Genomic DNA, 25,928 nt, shown 5'->3' with positions numbered 1-25,928 from the left:
ACAAATTTTAGTCTCATCTCCGTTCGGTACTCAATCCTAAACCCTCGCTGTAAATCAACCGAAATATATTTTACTGGTTTAGGGTTCCGCATCGTAAATCTATCATAAAATTGAGTTACGTAGAGCTATTATTACTATTTATTGTTCTCCGTGTGATGAGCCGTGATGCAGTTACAATACAAAGTGCCAACACTCGTTTCCTCTCCTACAAAGAGACAGATGTAAGAGAGGAAATATGTGTAGTAAAAATAAAGAGTTATGATTACCAAGAGTTGACTGTGTACAAAGTTATCTGCGTGGGTACCTATGTCTCGCATATTTCAGCCACTAAATATCTTGTAAGATATGTTTCGGATGAAAGGTGAGAAGGCATATTACAAAGTATGAGATCTTAGTCTTTCGGAGTAGTCCCACAGGCATCAAATGATGTGATGTTTTCATAATGTATATAGGCGACGTTTACCATTTACCATCATGTTGATCGTCATCTTGTTAGCTACTTTTATAAATTCATCGTACCGTATCACATATTCCAATATTCCCATATTTGCAGTTCATTTCAGTTACATAAAATAATCCTAAAATGATGTACCACTAATGTAATAATTTTATATACCACCCATGAATACCCACCAATTGCATGCAATGAAAGTTCAATGGTATAAGATCAATAAGTCCTAGTACTACCTAGTTTTTAATTTCTCTGAAGAATATAATAATATAATTAGTATCAATCAGTTGAACTCTACCACTCTACTAACATAAAACAATAACAATATATATACCTAATTACATATGCTTTAATACCAATATATTTAAACCTACTAATAATAAATTAACCCATAATTACAGTATAATGAACCAGATATCTTTATAACCAAGTTCTTAAGCATTAAAACAACAATTCCAAAGACAAACCATAAATAAAGACGTGAGTTTAATCTTTCAAACAAATCACAAGATACATCTAACAAAAGGATCACAGAGCGACCACTAAAATAATAGATGCTAAATCAAAAAGAATTTATGAAGGCAAGCGGGATAGCTTCCCAAAATTAAAACGACCGTTGCTTTTTTTTTCATCTGTGGCTCTTTTTTAGTCTGTGAGATGATAATTTAAATTAATTATGTTTGGTTAATAGACGGCGCTCGGGCGGGCCGTTCCCAATGCGGATACAGTCGGTTGGGAACTTGAAACTTTGTAAACAGAAAAGATTTAGGGCCTGTTTTATTATTTCCTCTTTAAGTGTGTATACCATATATTTATATTCGATAAATTTTATTTGGTTATGTTTTTTTTGGTAAGTAAAAACTAAAGACATACAAGTACTTGCAATTTTCCAGCTTCTGAAGTAAATAATAGTAAAAAGCTATACTTTCTTTTTTTTTAATTTTGAGTGTACTACACTCCAAAATAAAAAAAAATGTGCACTAAATTTAATAATAGCTGGCGTCATCAATAAAACATACTTAATAAAAGCCGAACCCGCGAAATCGTACTCGTATAACTTTCTCTTTATATAACGATTGAAATACAACAAACACTACCTTACACGAATGAAAATCACATTCAAAACAGTAAAGTCGTTTCTGTGATTGGCGTGCACAAACGCATAAACAAACAGACTCCAATTCTAAATTGTTTTGGGTTCTATTACGTTGAAAATGTCCCACAGTAATAGTTGTACTCATATATCTTTCACATTTGTACATACAGCGATTATAATTTTTTTTATTATACACACAAATTTATTCTCTCTAATTAATCAACATTTATCAATTAGGTAATTCGACAAAATATGATAAGTAATTTCGCTAATTAAATCTACATCGTCCAAATACTGTCAATTCAAATGGGGAACAGACCGTATGGTTGTTTTTGTGGGCTAATGAGGCGGCCGCCCGTTTGATGCGAGCAGGGCTGTCACGCCGCGATTAATGTGCCATCCATCAAACTTTAATAGAAGACTGGTTTGACCCACGTTGTTACAATCGCCGATTTTATATATCGATTGGAAGCTATTAACGATTATGTGAGATGGATGTTTTTGTTCCAGTTCTTACTGGTTTTAAGAAATATACGCTGTTACAATAGTAATCGTTTTAATTCGATTATTTTAAAAAAATTAGTACATAAGTATGATTCGTAGTCCTTCGGAATAGCAACGCATTAGTAGTGCTATTCATGTATACACTTAATAGGTTTTTAAATGATGATATGATACTGTTTATGTACCTACATAGACGACTTTTTTATAGATGATATTGGAATGGCGCACCCGACAGATAGCATATACCGTTAACGGTATATGCTATCGGGGCACCAATGGATGGACTGAGGATGAGGTTACGTCAGTACGATGATTTTTAAGAGGGATCGCGTCGAAATCGACGTGAGAGGATACTCTCTGTTATTGTTTAGTGTATTGTCACTAGACTCAATTACTAAGAATGATATATGATTATATTAGTAATCCCCATTCATGAAAGTGTACTTACCTAATCTTGAAATTTGGGACATCAGTTTTAAGACTTGACATGTCAAATTAATTGAAAAAGGACAACACACTGTTTCGGAAGGCAAGGGGATAGTTAGTAATGTGGTCTACCGCCATAGCTAGTAATGTACCATGTTAGTTTGACCTCCACGCGGATCACCCTGGAAACCATCGTGATAAATTCCTAATGAATTTGCCACGATGGGCTAACTGACCTGACCTTATGCTCATCTTATCATCCTCCACTAGTACCCCGCTAGCGTATACCGTTAGCGCAGACGTCATGCCATTATCATCCATTAAAAACACACTGTATCGTACATATAGATATTACTAGGTACAGGTTGTTCCACTTAGTATCTAATAATTTACTCCCAGATATATTTTTCAAACTGAGCCCTTGCGAATGACAACCCATAAGGGGTGCCACAACTGTCACAGTATACTTTATGATATTATTAATAGCGTATTGTGTTAAACTAGCTGGCCCGCGCATCTTCGTCTGCATCACACTTACTTGATATGTATTACTATATTACTCCCGACTCTCATAATATCTCTTTAAATTATAGCCTATGTGTTATTCTGATGTCTAAGCTATATTATTGTAAAGTTTCGTCAAAATCCGTTAAATAGTTTCTATGTGAAAGAGTAACAAACATCCATCCATACATATAAACTTTCGCGTGTATAATATAATAAGCTTACAATTATTACCATATATTAAAATCCAAGACATATTACGCATGTCGATTCAATTTTAATTTCAAACTAAATATTAAAGAGTATTAATTTCTTCAAAGTATGAATTTGACGTCTCAACGATAATACTAGGTTTAACAAATCAATTTTGACAAAGGATCATTTCATAGTTGGACGAATTCTTTCCTAAAAGTATTTGATGTCAATATAATTTGTCAAATAAAGATAAAATTAAGAATATATGAATGTATGACTATTCATACACAGTCAATTATTAAATTTAGAATATAAATATTTTGAAGACTTGTTTATTTTGATAGTTTCCATAAATTTACGCTACTTGTGTTAATTCACGGACAGTATAGTCATATATAACATAAGGCAAGTAATGTAACAATTTATACTAATATAATAAGTTTAGGATGTGATATATTAAGATCTTAGATAGTGATAGATAAATTATAATGTAGAAAGACTAATGGGATTTACATCTATACGAAAGGCTCTTTAGTTTGTGTGGTCTTTGCTTGCGACTAGAAATTTAAAAATGTTCATTTATAATACTTGCTTGTTCTGGCATTTTCGAAGAAATCAAGATTTTTTGTTAGTAATGAATGAAAGGGAATATTATATTAAATTATTATTTATTTTCAAACCATTTTCAATTGAGATAAATCATATTATGTTTTATAATACACAATGTCTTTTCACCAATTATGAAGCGATCTTTATGATTCTGATTATTCGAAAGTGCTTTGTCTGATCACGTGTGGTTTTCAATGATTAATTTGATTAATAACTTTATGAGATAAATACTAACACAAGTACATTAAAAGTTTTTTCTAAGTCACGTATTACATCAAGTGAAATATTTACAAAACGACTTTCATCAAACTAGTTTTATAAAATCTAAAGTACTTACCATAAATAACATTTCGTTCTACTTGTCGTCAATATTACCATAATTTCAATAGTTTAAAGTGAAATAAACTGTATTACATTGCAATAGGGTAGAAAATCCAATAACAGTCGGTCGTAGTATTCGCGTATCAAGTTTATTTTCCACGCGACAACTTAGAAGGGCAATTTTCCGTAACTTGGCAACCCTGAACGGGGTTGGGTTGTGCCCATTCGGTCATATTACGAATCCATTTCAATATTCAGTAACACATCGGCGATGTAAATATATGCTCTACTGTTATGCTAATAGGGTTGTTTTTTAACAATTATTGATATGGGTAATGGGTATTATTTTCTAAAGTGAATCGCTCAAAGCGTGTATCTATTTGTGTTGGAGGATTATGAACTCATGCCTATTATTATTGTGTTTTGATGTAACGTTTGCTGAAAGGGTTGAACAAATATTTCTCATCCCTGTACGGATACAGTATACGATTTGCCACCGATTTTATTTAGGAGATAAACATACGTAAAATTAAATGGAATTTCTTGATAATATTTTTAAATAAATACATAACTTTCTGCTAACTTTAATACATAATAGTAACGTTATTTGAATACTTAAGTTTTTTATACAAAAACAAATATGAGAGTAATAAGGTGAAATGTTTAAAATAAAAAAAAACAATACAATTGGCTTTTATTATCTTTGCTCAGATGACAGATAAGTGTGATTATATATATGTGTGTGAAGAAGTAATCCAGTATCTACCCAAGTACCTAAACATTAAAAAAATAATAAATATGTCTGTTTGTTACCGTTTTACGACTAAACAGCTGAACAGATCTTCATGAAATTTGACGTAACGGTAGATTGTGTCATGAAGAGAGCCATAGGCTGCCTTGTGTAACGGCTAGTGTACCTATATAATAATAATAATGCTACACAATTCATACCGCGCCATCTAGTCCCACAGCAAAACTTAAGAGAGCTTGTTTTACGGGTAATTATTTTAGAATATTTATACTTAATATTTTTTGTAATATATATTACATAATACATAATCTATATATAGACAACAACCAGAGCACTACAAGCAATCATACTTATAAATACAAATCTTAGCTTCGTGCTAGGAATCAAAGCCGCGACCATAAACATTAAGGCGGTATGCTAAACCGCTAGGACACTAGGACGAATATAATTATAAATTATAAAAAAAATATATCTCAGGATGTAGTGCTTCAAAATGTAATCATATTTATATTTTGTAACATACGTTGTTATTATAATAAATACTCGTATGAGATTTACAAGGTTGTTGGTAACGATGTTTTCATAAGCATCCCCCTGTCTCAACCTAATTAGGGGGTGAAGATTTACTGGTTTCGGTGATATTATAAAACATCTATATGTAGGTATTATATTACTTCATAGAATTTGTATTGCTACAATAACAGTTTCATGCCTTAGTGGTTTAAGGTTACGTTTAAGGTCGTAAGTTCGAATTTGGTGGACACAAAAAAAAAGTTTGTATATTCAATTCTATTCTGACTAATACTTTGGTAATGGGAATACTGGTAACAAACCAAATTAATTGGACACGTTGGATTGAAATATACCGAGCGAAAAGTGGGTATGTCAAGTGTTACTGGGATAATAATCGTGAACATGTTAACATGACACGGTAAATGTTTACCATCAGATGCGCCGTATGCTGTTTACCACTTACGTAAAATAAAAATCATATTATTCATATTCCTACACTGATAGCGATATGGCTTAGTAGTTAGCCCTAATCATTAGTATTAATTAAATTTGTTGTTTGGTGGACTAACTTCAACTTAGTTACTATAGTCACTAGGGTAAGTAAGTTGAGGTTATTCCAAAGTTTATTATTCCATGTTGTGTTTATATAATATACAGAAATCACAAAGTTGGGAGCACCCGGGCGAAGCTTGGACGGGCCACTAGTAAAATTATAATAGCACTTCCTATTATCTCCCACATAGAAAAAAACCACATAACACTCACAGTGCACACTGCACCCGCAGATGTAAAAACATAAACTCCAAACATAGACAGTTCTGCGTAAAATCATTTAACTGCCACAGAATATAAAATAACGTAGATAAATAACAGTAACTTTAGAACCTACAGATAGCTAAGGACGTTTAGATGGCCGGTTTCCAGGGTTGTCATCTCAATTTTTAGGGTAAAAAAATAAAAAATGTTATAATAATAATAATCTCAGGACATGTGTTATGAGTACTAGATAACTGAACATACATAGATTTTTTTTTGTAAATAGATACTTATTATACATAGAAAACACTCAGACCGATACAAACAATCATATACAAATGTTTGTGGCGTGCGTGGAATCGAACCCGCGATCATCGGAAGTGAAGTGATGTGCTAGACCGCTAGACCACCGCTATAAGATTAATTTAGTTTTTTTTATGGTTGATATTGGAATAGTGCACACGCCTGCGCTAACGGTTTACATCAGCGAGTCACCAACGGAGGATGATAAGATGAGCATGAGGTCAGGTTAGTTAGCTCATCGTGGTAAATTGACCAGTAATTTATCACGGTTGTTTCCAGGAGGAACCGCGTGGAGGTCAACCTGACATCATACATTACTAGCTATGGAGGTAGTCCACATTACTAGCAATTCCTTTTTCCCAACTGAATTTGGTTCTCTAATAGTATTTTGGAACTCAATCAAAATCTCGTACAACCTTGTATGATGTTGAGAATTGAAATATGACCTTGTACTAAGGGTCTAAAATTCAGTACAGTTAGCATCCCTGCCAGTTACTTACAAATACGTATGGTCAGTTAAATAGTAATTAAACAGTAATCTTTAGACACCCGTTAAGTGACTGGATATAAATATTAAAGGTTATTTAACAATGCGTTTATATTACAGTGTTATAACTTATAGATATTAAATATATCGGAAAAAACATTTGGGTCAAGAGGTAAGTCTGCTTTAATATTAATAATTTTAAGGTCAACTTCACAATGATTTTTTTTTAGTAAATGCACTTTATTCCGCTAGCGATATACCATCCTATCTACTTAAACGATGGAAGTTTTAATGAATTGATTGATGATAATCATGTTAATTATTGTTGTTTTAATTAATTGTAAAAAAATAACAAACAATCTAATTTTATCCTTATTAAATTTATAGCACAGGATTGGATTGTCAGGCTATGTTATTAAAAAATAATCTTTTAAAATCGATTTACAAGTTCCAAATAATTATAGCAATTTTAAAGTTTTATAATAAAAAAAACTAAAAATAAATAGTCATTTCAATATGCGCTAAAACAGAGAAGAAACTCTCAAATCAAAACTATTGCCGAAGAAACCACGCATAGACAATAAAATTACCTCATTGATACCTCACGTCTCTACCTTTTTAGAAACTACAATTATTGTATATTTTTATATAGCAACACCAACTGCACACACATCGTCACATCCATAATGACACTAATACAAGCTGTTACCCGACTACATCGGAATTTTTGAGACAAAACATAGCGTGTGTCCATAAATTGATTGTGCTCGCCCTTTTTCGAAGTTCGTTCATAGCCCATTCTCGTGTTACAATATAACCACATTCACATTAAATGAAGATACGTTCTTTAGCTCTTCAGTCGTGAAAAGATAACAAATAGACAGATAGATACACATTTGTATTGATAAATTAATCATATGCCTATTATGGGTATTAACAGAATTCTTAATTATACAAATAGTGGCGAGTCTGTGACCAACAATTCTATGTGCGCGGGAGTTGACAGTAATATTGGAGCATCGTAACAGCGGGGGACTACAAAAAAAGCTGCGCCGCACTTAACAAATGACATATGGTGTGAATGAGCTGATACAGGATGATTCCGTTCACGCGCCAATTACGAAATTGTAAGTAAAAATTAAACAAACAAATCTATTACACATACAAAAAAGAGACTTATATAAATACAAATAATAACAGATACATAGCATACAAAAAAATAATAATGATATTCATCACAGTGCAGATCAATAAATAAAATAAGAATAAATTACCATGAATAAAAAAACGGTGAATTGAATGGTAACTAGAATGGCAAACAAGCTAACGGCCCATCTAGTGAAAATATCAACCGTAACCTATAGATATCAGCACTAGGAACAATATCACTATCATGTGATGGCACACTACCATATTTCACAATACAACCAAACATACAACAACAAAGCAAATCACTTGGCGGCTAATAATATTAAAACTGGGTAAAAAAAATATAAGTTAAGTTCTTCTCAACTGAATTAGCTAACCGAACTGGATGGCAGAGATAATGATAAAAACATTGACGTGGCAGGAGATACCCTAAAGGAATAATTTGCTTTGACTTTCGCGATGGCGATATAGAGATAGATACCCACGCAAACGCCTTTGTCTAAAGTTTACCTTGTTAGAATTTATAATATTTGTTTGTATCATATACACTAGTAAATTACTAAATTTAAAACTAGGAACAAAATATTGTATATTAACAAACTAGATCCTATATGTGGCCAACTAATTACAGAGCAAAATTGTTCTGTCACTTTAAAATCTGACCGTATAACACAATCCCTGCGGAGTGCATCATAATACACGCGATAACTACATTTAAAATTACACGAATAAGGTTTAAAATCGTATTTAAGTAACAAAAGCCATTATAGTTGAGAGAAACGGATCCTCAATTAGTATCGTGTTTTAGAATCGTGAGATGAAATAAGCGGCGAGTTTAGAATAGATCAATATTTGTTTGAAACGAAGAAAGAGTGAATTCAGCGAATTGTTATTTAAACGTAATGGCTTATAAGTATAGGTTTTTCTTTGTTCTTGTATCAAGTTTATTTGTAGTATCCAAGGCAAACCAGCTAGGTGGAGTTGATGAGGACTTGATAAGAAAATTGTTTCCAATTATTGTTTACTCTCACTCAGATTTATGTCATACATGAGTCACATTTTATACAATGTTCTAACTTTTAATTGCTATATGAAATATATAAACAAATGCGAGACCTTCTATCATCATCTGCTTTTTCCTTGTCCTATTTATTAGGGTCGGCGTAATATATTTTTCTCTTTCATTCATCCCTGTTCGCAGACATCTCGTTATTTACTCCCTTTCTTACCATATCATCTTACATAGTCCATCCATCTCTTTTTCGGCCTTCCTATACCCTTATAACCTCCATCCACATTTATATCCTTACCCATGCCCATGCCACGATAGACAATTATTCTTCAACCTCTCCGACACCGGCGCCACTTTCATACTTCCTCTATGTGAAACCTTTTATAAAATTGATATTACCCACTGCAATTTAGAATAAGATATGGTTATTACCTACATATTTACATTTGTAAAACGTAAATTTCATGTATTCTGAAAAGAACTTAAAATAGTAGATATTCCTAGTCGGACAGGGAAGAGGTAAGAACTCAATGGCAATTTACTTTCCTCGTTTAATTAATATCATTAAATTTTTTTTTAACGTCAGTTCCAAATTTTATCTCACTTTTTTCGCCCACTTTTTTTGCACCAGCAGTTTTTGTATGACACGTTTTTGGGACTCACACTTTTTGTGACAATGTCATTAATGAGTTTCACAGGGGATAATTGACTTCCTACATGGAGATTCTCGGGACACGTGGCAAGTCATTACAGTGCCGGGGGTTAGTTAGCGACAAATTAATTACTTTTCAATATGGACGTAAAATTAGGCGCTGGTATTTTTGGAGTTTTAAAATATTTTCCATCGCTGCATCAATATAAATGTGTTTAAGATAATGTGCATAAGTTTAGTGTACAGTTTTACATTTATTAAATTGTTATAAATACAAAAATGTACTAACTAACTAAACGGATCAATGGATCTTAATTAAATTTGACAAAGAAATCAGACGATATCAATTAGTAATAACATAATAAGCGTAAGCGTACCTCTTTTTCACCAATCTATGCTGTGATACAACTCGTTTTATAATCCGTATTCTAATGTGAAGCGTAAAATATAGCGTGTAATTACAGGGTTATGATACATGTCACATAGTTCTCAGGAATAGCAAACTTGAGGGTCATCGAAACCAGGACACATTTTATACAGCATAGGAGATCAAAGAGCTTACGACAAACCTAATGATAAGTAATTACAGCTGGCTCTGAAAATATGCATTGTACCTCTTACTAATTGCCAGTCCGCAGGAGTAAAGTATCTCTGTACTTGGTAATTTTACTGCCATGTTTCACCCTTCAATCCAAATCAGTTACAAAGCAAGCCTCCCAAACCTTACCCAAATCAGTTGCAGTACAGTGTAATGAATTAACAATTCGCAATTTCAAAATAAACAAGAAGCTCTTTTACCATAGACAAGAGCTGAGTCGTTGTAATTTAACAGGCAACATGGTACCATAGTTTTAATTAGTGACGCCATGTGCGACCGCTCACGTCGCGGGGGACAGCTCGGTCCCCTCCCAGCCACCTTGGTGATAGTATAATTATCTCGCTATACGACATTTAAAATTGGCCTGTGGTATAAGAAACGAGCGACACGCGGATATTACAGCATACACAAAAACGGTGAATACAACTAAAACTTCGATGAATTTTTTATATCGTTCGGAAAATACAAGAGTACCTAAAGTACATGTAGATGATTTATATATAGTCAAAGCTACATTACAATATATGTTACATACAACAATAATAATATACCCGGACAGTACCCATGGTAATCCATCGAGTCCCAAGGTAAACAGAGCTTGTGTTATAGGTTCTAGACATCTGATTTAAATACTTAAACACTGAATTAATTATTCCTCGCAGGGTACAGGTGTATGTAATGTTTGTACCCTGCGAGGAATAGAGCTTACAAGAAAGCGGTGTGCTAAACCGCTAGATCAACCGTCGATAATAATCAAAACAATAAATAAATAAGATTCTGCTAGTAATAGCACCGTTTCAAAACCTATCTTGAGGATTGTTTTAATACTACAATGATAAATAATACAAATTAAGAACTTTTCAATAGAATGACAACTACAACCAGACAGGTACTTTCCAGCAATATAAAGTCATGCCCGCTTAAGCTTATAATTTAACCCACTACTAACTACTGAACTAAATGAAGAATAACAAGCTCATCGTATGAGTGTTACAGTTTAAAACGTTTTGTTCGCGTTTCTAATAACCAACTGTAGAGAGATTGTTAGTAATATGGACTAATAACCCCATTGCTAAAAATGTACCAAATTAGGTCGACCTCCACCCGGTTTCCACTAGAAACCTTAAATATATAATATAACCATAAAAACTCAAACTTAAGACACAGTCCCAAACTAAGGTCATCTTAACTTGAGACTTGTCGCAGTAAAAGTTGTTCAAGATTTCGTGTTTATTTAATTGCAAAATAAAACAGATTTCACAGAAAAACTATTCTATTTCTTATTTGCCGCCTATACAATATCATAAATATAATATACTATATATATATAAAATATGATATACATATGTCAAATATTTTTATGAGACACTTTATGAATGTAATAGACCCAATAACAATAATTGTTCCAGGTTTTGCATGTTCTAGCCATTTTTGAAAATAACGCTTACAAACGTACACACATACGTTTTTAAACGTTAATCTGAAAAACGGCTCAACAGATTTGGGTGCAGTTTTCACTCAACATATTATGGTAAACTTTACTCAATATTTAGTACATTTTTAGTCAGTTTACAAAACAAAACAGTTATACAGATACAAAGTCGCAGTTTCAGCTAGTATAAGATAATAATTATAATAAACTTACCTCTTTTCTTTCTCTAAATAAAAGACTTCTTGGAAAAATATATATTATTTTATATTGAAGTAATATAAAGAAAAGACGACACGATAAAACAGGACGTCAACAAAGTCTAGCCAGTATGTTTGTGTAACAATTATTGTTGTAAACGTATTATACGGGATTAATTTGTGGCAATCTTGTTTTTTTTAATTACCTACTTGTGCAGATATATAATATATAGTACTTATTCAGTAGGCTTTTTTAATGATAAGAAAGTACGATGTATCTAAATTTGTTTGAATTACATATTTCAAAAGTTATGTCATTTTTTCATCAAACGATTTATGAAATAAAATTACGTTATATCTGAACTTCTTTTTTTTACTCTGTTGGCATTAGTTTTGTTATTCCGTTTACTAGTTTTTACTTTAAATAGTTACTTATACTACGTAATAATTATATTACAGTGTTACATTACTTTAGAAAATAGCTGTTTTACTTTATTAAATTGAAATGGCAAAAGCTGACGTCCCAACTGATGGTAAGTGGTAACCGTTGTCTGTATGTCGTCATATACATGAAGACCACCAAAGATATCACGTTATCCTGTGACGTTAATTAAGACTAAGTCGTTATGATTCTTATTTTGTAATTTACTACCTAATCTCACCATATAACCGAAACACAGCTTACAAAGAAAGCTGCTTGACGACTAATATAGGTAGATAGACTCAGTTACCTACACAAACGACTCTATTATGTATTGTGATAATTATTAATTGAAACAATATTCACTTACCTGAGTTTCAGTTACATTCAGCAGTTTAGCCATATCAGCTCTTTCTCCAGAAGATAAATACTTCTTCACTTCAAATAACTTCTCCAGTTCGAAAATCTGCCTGCCCGTGAACGTTGTCCTGGCTTTCTTTCGTCTGCCAACTCCTGGCTCTTCACCTTCTTCACTAGTCATAGAGCCTTCTCCGCCAAGTGGAGAACGTACATCATCCGTCGACTTCTTTCTTTTGATTAGTTTTGAGGGATCTGTAACAACGTTTTATTTATAGTTATTTATATTTTCAACGGCATTGAATATTTAAATACTGATTTTACTACACCAAAAAAACAACAACAAAAATTCCCAGCGGAGCCCGCAGACTAAATTCGTATCCGTCAGGCGGGAGTTGGCCTTCAGCCGCTCTATAAGTCCTCCTGCGGGTTTGGAGTGCCATCCGCACTCGCCCCTTATCGTCCGATGAAGCTGTAAAGGCCCGCTGCGGCCAACATCATTAGAGTAGTCCGAAAAAAAACTAAACACGATAGTAATAAAATTTGTCTAAGTATTTCTTTTCAAAGTAAAGTCCTACAGACAATATATTATAGATATAGAAATAAGTAGATATAAATCTTTCTTTAAAAATATAGAACGTCTTTGTACGAAAATGTAGATGTCTTTTAAGATCGCCACGTGTGTAGTAAAATCAGGGCCAATTTCAGCATCATATATTGCCCCTAACTTTGGTGTCATATTAAAATGTACTCGATATATTTGCTCCTTTTTTTTCGTTTGTTGTTTATATTGTATTTTTTACATTGCACTGAATAAAATATTTTTCTTTCTTTCTTTCTTTCTTTCTCTTTCTCTCTCTCTCTCTCTGTTTCTTTCCTTCTTTCTTTCTTTCTTTTTATATAAACGAGATATTGACCGTGATAATATTATTTAATGGTGTAGTGCGGTGGTAATCACCTCGTCATTCGTTATATATGGTGTGAGGAGGTGTCGCTACATAATATATTTGTTTATTGTAGTATCTAGCTAGTGAGTCTACCGGTGAAATAATTGTACATTAGTAAGTTTATTTGGTAGTGTGCTACATGGCTTATTAGTAACGCGTACATTCGACGCAGAGTTGGGACGTACACTGACTTTATCCTAAACTTAAATCTATGTTATGTGGAGAGCTACTAATGGAAGGGTCTCAAGTGTTGACAGAAATATTACAAGTGTAGGCACAAATAGGACCCGATATTTGGACGTTGTTACAAACGCCCGGTCACAGGTCGGCTGGAGATGGCGGTAGATGTAATAAAAAAACAATTACTATTAGACCAATCTGGCTATCCGCTTTCTTAGTCTTTTTCTACGTACATCATCACACCATTACTACTGGAAAACACTTGGCAGTCGCGACAAAACACACTCACGGTAACACTTCGACTTTTTAAAGCATACCAAGTTTTCCCCTCATTTTTAAGTATATCTAACACTGGATTTAAAATGTTGCCTACTTTAATGAAATCACACTGTCTATTAAAATTTTGATATTAAATAATATACATTTTATTAGCTTCTTTCATCATTCTAGGGAGATAATATTTTTACCTCTTTTATATAATGTGTGCACATACTAAACAACAATGAAAAATCATAAAATCATAAATTATACATAATTTGCAACATTTTGATAAATCATGGTCGCCCTACATTGTTTTGTTACGCACGTCGTATCGGTGTTTCAGTCTGATTATCTGATATATTAATATTCATCATTCCGTTTAAGCCTTACGTTATGTTAAAGATCTCTGAGATATTAATTTACCTACATATACTAACATGCATAATTACAAAGAAATATATAGGCGAGAGTCATAATCCTCCTTTTTTACAGTTGGATAACTAGCGGTCATCCGAAAAAGTATCAAATGATCGCAATCCCAAGTTAAAAATAAAAGATTGTTCCAAGAACATTCATAAAAAAAATAACAGAGGACAAAAACAAAATACAATCTTTTAAAACAATAACAGATTTCGCATAACACACCGCAAAAAATTGTAAGATTTAAAAAAATCTGATAATCAAATTTAGAACGGCCTATCTTTTTTAATTCACCAAAGGGATCAGATCAGAACAATAAAGTCCCCTTCAGGCAATAATTGGAACGCTACCTCCCCGATTGTCAAATGTCGCAACATTTAATAGGAGACGGAAACTCAAGAAAAAGGTTTGTACTCATAAAAATCTCTCCATTAAATCAAACAACTCAATTCAATTTGAAATTGTAGACTTAACAAGTATTCGATTACTAAAATGGGTCAATGACTCATTAAGTGAAAAAATATTAATTTGCAATCGTCTACTATTTTTTACACAACTTGAAATTACCTTTGTCTTTTATAATTACTTTTAATATTGAATACTAGCGACAAGTCCGGATTAATAATAAAACGATTATGATTAGTCTATACTACAGGCTACCTACATGTAAATCTTGCTTTTAAATTCATCTATCTATAGCCGAAAAATCCGTTGCATACTTTAAAAAATCTTAGCGTATAAACAGCCAAAGCTACTTTTTTTACACTCTGTAAAGATGTTACTCGTAATAATATGCTCTCTGTAAATATAAGTGTAAAAAAATTCTAAATAAAGAAACATATAATGTTAATATACCCAGAATGGGTATTTCTTGCCAGTTGTTTTCAACTGTAGCAATAATAGTCATGGACAGTAGGAAGAAAAATAGTGATAAAAAAATTACATAAGTATAGCATATGCCTAAGTAGCAAGAAATGTCCTCTAAGTATAAATCATTTTGAATTTATATATACATATATTTAAAATGACAAATATGGTAAGGATCTACTACTGGCAGGAAGGTGGGACAAAAATACTTACTAACATTATAAATGAGAAAGTTCGTTTATTTGTTATTCTTTATTGCTATGATGGCTTAACAAATCTTGATAAAATGTGGCTTATATAGCATTGGAAATAGAGAATAATATAATAGGTTAATTATACCACGGTCAATACTAGATAGATGAGATTAGAAGCTAGTTTTAAGTAAGTAAATACGGTCACGTTATTTATGCATTTTTTGAAATAATGAAATAACGGTGTTGCGAAATAAATGAAGAAATATAACACTAACTAAGACAAGCTGAGTGTGGATTAATTAGCTAATTTGTTTGGATAAGAACCAGTTTTGCGACGAAAATACTGAAATCGTATTTTAGCCGTACCTACCCTGATGAATTACGGGGATTAGACTCGCACAAATTTACCTTTTAGGGACAATTACAGTTTTTTTTTTTAGAAAATGTAGACGTTAAAATTGTATGATACTGTTAGACCTACAATGAGAATGACTGGCAGTTTTATATTATCCATATTCAAAATATGTTCTTTATATACATTCTGATTTATTTACTTATGTCAAAGCGCTCTGTTATAATAAACGGCTTATAGACGTTTATTACATCTCTCTTATTTTCATTTATAATAACTATTTATATGTGCTACGTCAGCGTGACCTCCACGCGGTTCCCCCTGGAAATCATCATGTTAAATTCGTGTTGAATTTGTCGTGATAGGCTAACTGACCTGATCAGATCAGTTAGCCTATCAAGATGATGATTATCATCCTCCACAGGTGTCCCGCCAGCGTATACCCTTAGCGTAGGTGTAGGCACCATTCGATTATCATCTCTCAAAAAAAACATACTAGATGGTGCTGACATGTTAAGATAATAATTATATTTACTAACTTATTTATCATTATTTTATATTTAAATCTACTACTACTAGATAGTGGTAGAGCTATATAATAAGGAATTTAACAATAACGGAGATGTCACATTATCTTCGTTTTTGTAAAATTCCTGCCGACGATATCGCGCGGTCGACTTGTAAAATAAAAGGAATCTCCTATCTGCTTGTGTAAGGTCTCTGATCCAGTCATCTCTTATGATTTCATTATCGTTGTACTAGGTATAGATTTTAGTATATTGATGTAATTTACAGTTTTAGCATTTTAAAGGTACGTAACGGATTAAATATTTTCTACGTTTTGTGCGTGATCACGACGTCGAATCGGTAAACGGCAGGAAGCGATCAACGGTCACCCATCCCCGCTTCTTCATCATTTACATGTACCCGCGAAGATCCGATTTATTACAATTGACGCCGTAGGATAACCAATAAAATATTAAGAAATCATTTTATACATGATTACGGCGTCGAATCGGGAAGCGAAATGAAGCGGTCAATGGTCACCCATCCTCTTATCGCTGCTTCTTCCTTCATTTGCAATCGAAGATCCGATTTATTACAGTTGACGCCGTAAGTAGTACATCATCTCACACTAACCATTCAGGCCATCCATTAGCAAAGTATCAATTAAATAGTATCGATTTTAAGTCGTTTAATGAACAAGTTACCAAATAGAACTGCCGAATTATTAAAACGTTTTCCAACATCAAAGCAATCTAAACTCTAATCTGTGTTCAACAAGATTCATTTAAGATAGTTATGATTTCTCTAATTCGGTGGAGCTGTCTCAAACTGTGATATCCAATTAAACGTTATAATAACTGCTATTATATCGCCAGTCTATAATCCAGATGAAGTGAGATATATTTGTGGATATCGCGTGTTTATCTGAACTTCCATAGGCAGTATTAGTTCATTAATGCTAGTCATAATACGGGTTATAAGGATCTAGCGAATTATTTGTAATGGGAACTATAAACCCCATACACAACACCGTGCGAGTACCTTTTTTGTTGTACGGGGCTGCGGTATTATAATAATAAAAATAATATTTATTTCGGATATACATACATATTATGTTAAATAACAATTTATAAACTATGTTAGTAAATTACAATATATATATCCCTATTATTTCAATTTATATCTATATGTATCTATAATAACGCAGGACAATTTACACAGTGCCATCTAGTCCTAAGCTAAGGAGAGCTTGTATTATGTGTATTAGACAAGTGATAGATTCTTAAATCCATTTTTAATGAATTCATACGTAATATTATACAAAACACCCAGAACAATACAATCAATCATACTCATGAATACAAATATACAATTATATTCTATTTGTAGAATAATAAGAACTAAACTTAGTTAGGTGACCACTACATCAAACTGACGGACAGACCGATTTAATAGTATATTTAAAATTTATCGAGCGATCATTGTTGTCTTAAAGTCATTTATTTCAAACTAGTTTTCGCCCGCGACTTCATTCTCGTATACACTTGTAGAACCATAAATTGAAGATCAAACGCCAACTATAAATAAAGCATATATACTATGCTATCAGTTGTTTAATGTATTGTTTAATATTGGATCGATATGAAATATTTAATTGATTACATTAAATAACTGAATATTTATTTTTTTGAGAATATTTCAAGGCTCTTAAGGGTCGCAAGTGACACCCCTGGTGTCTCAGGCGTCCAGATCTGATGGTAAATGGTTGCCACGGCACCCATTTACCATCAGATGGGACGATGTTAGTTCGCCACCGTCATCAAAAAAAAAATTTTTTTAATTAATATTTCCCCTTTTTTACCTATAACTGTGAGACAGGGTTCAGTAGATTTCCGTAGGTCTAAGCGCCGAAAATGTAATAACCCAAACACTCAAATTAAAAATATATCACTTATATTTCGAACTAGCTACTCGCCCCGGTTTCGCACGGGTGTACATGTATTATATATATATACCTTCCGCTTGAATCACTCTATCTAATAAAAAAACCGCTTCAAAATCCGTTGCGTCGTTTCAAAGATTTAAGCACACATAGCGATGGACAGACAGCGACAGCGAGTTTGTTTTATACTATGTAATGATGATGATGTATAAATAATTCTGAAGTACATATAACATATATTCGACACCAATACAAATGATATACAGTAATGGTCACAAGCCAAGTTTCGTACCGACGTTGACGACGCACTAAGTACCAAATTAATTACAATCACTACCTATAATTATACTAAGCGAGTGATATATTATCTATTTGCTAAGATACTAAACGTTGTATACGGTTATTTTAGGATATAATGATCAGACGATTATTGTAACTCATCCTTACTAATGGGTTAGATACCCATTAGTGAGAATGAGTTATTAATATTGACAACCTTGATAGTGTATGAATGAATAAATGAATGAATCGTTTTATTGGTGATAACGTAAATTAAAATCAAAATATTATTATTCATGTAGGTCAATTATTAAGCTGTTGGAGTCGGGGTAGAATGTACACGCGAAACCCCTGGCTCTGGCATAGGCGCCAGTAGATAAAAATCCCATATTACGTCCTTCCTCCGGCGGTTTGATGATCTTTTGAAGATTTTCCACACGTTAAAAAAACGATCTATGTCAAAAACTACCATCAGGGGAGCATTCGAGCACATGTACATGTTTAAAAAAATACGGTCAATTTAAATTCATAATTAGTGAGAATAGAGTGACTACCAGCATATGCTGTTGCAATATTGACAAAAAGAAATATGGATGAATAAATAAATGACTCGTTTTATTGGTGCAAATATAAAATTAAAATCAAAATATATCTATTCATGTAGGTCTATTATAAGACTCTTATGATATGTTAAAAACTACCGTCAGTTCGGGGAGCATTCGAGCTAGGAACTTACAAGAAACTCAGCTCTTATCCTTTCCAAATGTGCTTGTACAAGTTAAAAAAAAACAGTAATTTTAAATTCATAATTAGGGAGAATAGAGTGACTACCAGCCTATGCTATTGCAATTATGTCAAAAGGAAATAGTTTAATCAGTGGCCATAACTATAACAAACCATGGCAATACAGTAATGTACATAAACAAAATCATCGCTCTTTACAGTAGGTGTTCAACGACCACTATAGTATTTATACAAATGTCGGTACCTATATCTTACATATATCAGCCAGTCACAAGTCAGTATGTTTCTAATCTGTGTTTATTAGAGGGTGAGGTATGATGAAATTAAAGAGTACCTATATATGCATACCATCTTGGTCGTTCAGAAAATCAACATATGTGGGGTATTACTGGTATAATTTAATGACTTAAAAGTCAGTTGTAACTTACCACAAGGTGCTGTTAGAATGTTTCGGATCCCAGTTACGTTTTTTTATACTCTAAAATATAATAAATCTCAGGACAATTCACATACCGCCACCCTAACCCAAGTTAAACTAGTTAAAGTTTGTGTTATGGGTACTAGATAACTTATACAAATACATAGATATATATTTTTTTTCTTAAATACATACATATTACACACAGAAAACACCCAGACAAATAATCATACTCATGTATACAAATGTTTGTGCCGTGCGAGTAATCGAACCAGCGACCATCTAAAGTAAGGCGTTATGCTAAACCGCTAGACCACCGAGCCCATAAGGCTATGTATCTCTGAATCTTATAACGATTTCAGAAATCGTATAAAACACTTCCTCAGGCATTTTTAGTCTGTGGCAGTAAGCTTTATTGTTGTTACAAACACACCATTTCCGTCGTATAACCGTTATATAACCGAACCCCATGGTGTTTACAGGTGTCTCCCATCCTAAGTCCCATAATCTTCGAGCTCGTCTGAAGATTTATTCTTTCCTCAGCTTGTTTATTTAACCGACATTAGCTGTAATATACTGTAGTGTTTTATTTTGCGGTTCTTTCGAATGCTTATCGGTTTTTTGCGGTGTTTTATGGCGGCATAAAGCATTGCATCAGTTGAGACGTTTAGCTTAATTATATCATCCTAATGATGTTATGACAATCTGTTTTATACATTATGAAATAGGATATATAAACTATTTTTAATGTAAAACTCTTGAGAAGTATGTATATAATTCAACAGATCAAAGTGAAAATAAATAAAATTAAAGTGTCTGTGTGTAATTTCAAATTAACAGTTTTTCACAAAATGTATATGAAAGTGTATACGGTGTTTACATAAAAAAAATTCTGGCTGTTTGTTCTTGTTAATCCCTGAAACGGCCTAATTGATTTTTACGGGGCTTGACTTGCCGATAGATCATGTCATAAGAAGTAGCTGTGGCTAAACTTCTTTCAGTAATTTTTATTAAAAAAAAAAAAAAATTTGACGACGAAGTCGCGTGTACCTGCTAGTATAGAATAATTTAATTACATATCTTAACAATATGTATGTATTTACAAAAAAATATTCCAGTATATTTATTTTCTTCGAATTAATTATTGTTTTCATTTGTGATTAGAGTAGCAAATAAAATGATAAAGTACCTGATAGAAAATATTAACCATATCTTATATACATGGAGAGCACTATAAACATTATGAGGTCAGATCACACGGCCATGTTATCCTGCAATGGCAATAGTACTATTCATGTATATAGATGACACCTTTTTTAATGACGATAATGGAATTTACCCGCCTGCGTTAATGAATTACGCTGGCGGGGCACCAGTAGAGGATGATAAGAGCATGAGGTCAGGTCAGTGCCCTACGTGGCAAATGCACCAGGAACTTATCATGACGGTTCCAGCACCCATACGAAGGTCAACCAAAGATGGTTCATTGCTAACAATGGGTTTAGTCCGCATTACTAACAATCAACTTCTCCCCGTACAATATTCATTTCCCTCCTATAGACGACAGTTACTGCTTTCTGGACGGCCGTGAGTTTCTTTGCAATTCCAATTATATAAAAAAGCAGCGTACTTTTAATTTTTATAAGATTAATTGATTGAATGCTGATTGATCAATTACAATTATATATTAAAATTTATATAATCAAACACAGCCTTAAAAGACGTAATATTTAAGATTATTTTTAATTGCATTAAAATGTTACTTACCCAGATATCTCCAGAATATCTACGTAAACGTTGATGTTATATCAAAATACACAACTTCTTATTAAATATGAAAATTAAATTATAAATTTACAAGTCCCGAGATTAAATTATGAATTTACAAGTCCCCAACAAGAATTATTAAGTAATGTTTATTGGAATACCTGCAGTAACTTATGAGTCTAATAAACTTCAAATTACTGAAGTGATTAACATGAAATACCAACAAAGTTAATATAATATATATATATACCGTTACACATTTTAATAAAGTCATCTAAAAATTAAAAAAGCAGGATGTGCGTCAAGTTATACTAATACTAGCAAGCGAATTCGTCCGCGTGGAACAATGACCTAGGAGGCTAGGATATCAGTTTTAACTTTTGAATAATGACGGTACTTCCATATAACCTTTCATCTCCCCTTTCAACCATTACAGCCTACGTCCTTTCTCTGGGTCTAGGCTATATGTGTACCAAATTTAATATATAGAACAAAGTTAATATAATATATATATATACAAAATAAAGTCGACAGAGTCAAGTACTTTCAAGCGATTTATAATATTAGTAAGAATTATAAAGAGGTAAAGTATCTGTGTTTGGATATTGGGAGGAATATCCGGTACTACTGATCCGATTTTGAAAATTCTCTTAGTGTTGCATAGCCCATTTATCAAGGAAGGCTATACATAACATCTCGCTACGATCGATAGAAGAGGAGTTGCAATGAAAAATGCAAAACTGGGAACATTTGCTGCAGACAATGTATTTGGATATTGGGAGGAATATCCGGTACTACGATCCGATTTTGAAAATTCTCTTAGTGTTGCATCCCATTTACAAAACTAAACCTATTTTGAGAAAAATGCAAAACTGTTGCAATCGTTTCATAACACAAAAGGGTTTTATTCGAAATTGTCTGATAGTGAAAAGATAACCTAAAAAATTTATTACAAAAAAATATACTAGAATTTCGAGCACACATACAAATATATATTTGTGTTGTTGCCTGTCAAAATTCTTCGAACACCTAGTACAGGCACCAGTTCTCCACAAATCGGTATTTTAGATGGAATTTTACATGCGTCAAAGACTCTGCTTCACTTGATATCATGTGTATGTTTTTGTGGGGAAAAATAAATATATCATTATTATTATTATTTATTAGACTGTCATGTTCTGCATATAAAAATATTATAAAATTCTTAATAATAAAATTTACAATATGAACTATATAAGTGTGTGGCCAGTACATCTGCAACAGCTTCTTTGTTATTTTTTCACGACTAAACAAATTTTAATGAATTCTTTGAAAAGTAAATGACGGACGCTCGCGCTCGTTACCGTAGTACGTATCAAATAATCTGACAAGCGATCTGTTGGAAAACACCAAATAAATCCGGATTATCAATCTAATGAATGTAATCTATGACATCAATTCTAATATTCCAATAAAACTAACGATTTATGGGGAAAACGCAATTTTTTGTCTTTGTTGCGTCTGTTATAATCTATATTTTACATTTTCTATATAAAAATACTATCAAATCAAATCAAAAATAATTTTAGGCTCTTATGTACGTAAATTTTTTTGATATTCTTCCCTTAACTTCCAGATTATTATACAGATTCAATTGAGAAGAACCGGCAAGAAACTCAACTTTTTTTTTAAAGCCAGCTTATTTATATTCTCTAAAGAAGCTGCTAACAGTAAGTGCAAATGCCGTGCATGAACCATTGTTGCCATGATATGGGTAAGAAAAAAATACAATAATATCCTGAAGGATATACTGGAATTACCTTTATCTAATAAGTTCAAAATATCTGTTAAATCATATTTATTGAGCAAAGCCTATTGCACACTAAATGCCATGCACTTTTGTCATTCAAGTCGATTACTTGAATAACAAAACTGCATATCCTTCAGGATATTATTGTATTTTTTTCTTACCCGTCCTATAAAATACAATATTAACAAAATGTAATATACCTATATATTACAGTTTGTCGGTGTATTCTTAATAAGAATCAATATTAAACATCTTTACGTATATTATGTAGTTGATTAATTACAACTTATATCTAATTTCAACGTATCTAATTTTATCGTTCGAGAGCAAAATACATTGTATAACATACACCAATGTCGATCGACCTGAATGAATTCCAACAAAAATGCATTGGGTGAATGGAAAGTATAAAAAAACCGCACGAAATGAAAACAGATCTAAATCTACTTACGAACAATGAAATCGTTAGCGAGTTGTCATAACATCTCGCTATCGACAACAACAACAAAAACAACAATGTGCCATTCTGGCGGCCGTAAAACGGCCACAACCGTCGTGTCAGTACGGTAAATATCGCGACCAACTTCAAAGATCGCTTCCTAGTTTATAGCTGTGAGCACGCAGGCCGCCGACACGATTTATTGGCCTATTAACAACTGCGTTTTGGAGGGGAAAAAATAAGAGGGGAGTTGTTTTGTCGTCGTAATTTTGATTGAAGACAGCCCTATGAATTGTGTTATAATTTAGCCGCAATGTTGCAGACTTGGCAATCAAACACTACGACTTATACTTTGTACTTTTGTAACAACAATTATTACATTTGACGGCCTCGCTGGCGTAGCGGTAACATACCACCTAGCTTCCGATGGTTAAGGATTCGATTCCTCGCACGGTACAAACATTTTTCATGAGTATGATGATTGTTTTATCGGTTTGAGGGTTTATTATGTTAGCGTAGTGTGTTTATACTCCACGCAGTTTCTTCTGGAAACCATCATTATAAATTCCTGGTGAATTCATCATGATGGGGTAACTGACCTGACTGACTTCATGTTGATCTTCTACTGGTGCCCCGCCAGTATAAACCGTTAGCACCATTCCATTAATATCCATTAAAAAAAATATGCTATTCCTAATTTTGTATCCCTGTTCTGAACACTAAACTGTTTTCAAAATCATCTGATAATAAAAACAAAGAAATATACTCAATCCAACCAGTCCATATTAAGATATTCTGGTAACTAAATATACAACCGAAAGAGCAAAGGAACTGAACGTTTCAATGTCTAATCCCGAAGTGAATATTGTGATTTATTGCTATATCTGCCGCCACCGCAGACGGCCGGTCGTGAAGATTAAAGCGGAGCTTTTGCTCGAAAACCCACGGGACACTTAAGCACTGCAAGTATTAAATTTAGATTACCACGCAGATACTTATTGGTATTTTTAACGTTAATTACTCTGTGGTATAAAATAAGGAAGAGTATTAACTTAGATTAATAAATAATATCGAGTTCAGGTCGAGAAAAAACTTTGATCGTGATCGATCATTAAAGTCAACTCAAAGATTAAAAAATATTTGTTTAAGTCTAATTATATGCACGTAACACTTTGTAGACCGGGAATTTTACATAGAAACTATGTAATGTCACTATTATTTTGAAATTGAATATGCAAGTAAAAATTCTAAATAGGCTACATATTTAAATAGATAATGTAAGTGCAATATAACTAACTCGTCACCGGTCAGCAACGTTTCAATATGAAAACACATGACCATAAAAAACGCAATAAATTTAAAATAAAAAAAGATAAATTAAAATCGAGTTAAAAGTTCAAAGATATTAATAATAATAAATAAATAATTATTCAATCTATACATATAAATAAAATTGGAGTGTCTGTTTGTAATATTGAAATAATCCTTTTTTATCATGCATATGAATACGGTACACACACCAAAATACCATTTTTTACCATTTTTGTCTGCCTGTTTGTTCTGGCGTATCCCTGTAATGGCTCGACTGATTTTGACGGCACTTTTATTGGCATGCAGCTGATGTAATAATGAGTAACTTAGGAAATAGAAATAGAAATTTTAGAAAAATAAAGTTAAATTCCACACGGACGAAGTTGCGGGAACAGCTAGTAGTTAATAAACCACTAAACCACGATGTACACAAAAGAGTAAAAAACAATCTCACAAATGAGTAAAAAAGCTACCTTGCTACATATAAAGCTGTAAACACGCAGACACCATCGATAAAATCATTTATATCAATTTGTTGTGTACTATAAAGGAGTAAGATCTAAATAAAGCTATAATAGCCCAATCAAACAAAGTCGATGCATTTTATTTGTCACTTTACGATCGTCGGTAACGACGTAAAAAGAGAATCGTGTAAATCGACGCATCAAGTTGTCTGAAAATGTAATTATCGATAAACTCGATAATGTTAAGAGCGTACTCGTTATTACACTATCATATATCTTTTCATCTTCGTTACATATAAAAAAATCGTAAAAT

General features: G+C 32.6%; 1 protein-coding gene across 1 annotated transcript in view; it reads right to left on the bottom strand.

Moving 5' to 3' along the window:
• The window catches only part of LOC131852139 (homeobox protein DTH-1), an 86,770-nt gene that overhangs the window by 40,424 nt on the left and 20,418 nt on the right, over positions 1 to 25,928 (bottom strand). Inside the window, exon 3 of the mRNA XM_059202779.1 lies at positions 12,748 to 12,989. Within this exon, the coding sequence (XP_059058762.1) occupies positions 12,748 to 12,989 (242 nt within the window). The remainder of the gene's footprint in view (positions 1 to 12,747; positions 12,990 to 25,928) is intronic.

The sequence above is a fragment of the Achroia grisella genome, unplaced genomic scaffold (assembly GCF_030625045.1).
Source record: "Achroia grisella isolate CSIRO2021 unplaced genomic scaffold, CSIRO_AGI_Agris_v1 utg840, whole genome shotgun sequence".
Lineage (NCBI taxonomy): Eukaryota > Metazoa > Arthropoda > Insecta > Lepidoptera > Pyralidae > Achroia > Achroia grisella.
Note: the sequence above shows the minus strand (reverse complement) of the source record. Positions and strands in the feature narration are given on the sequence as shown.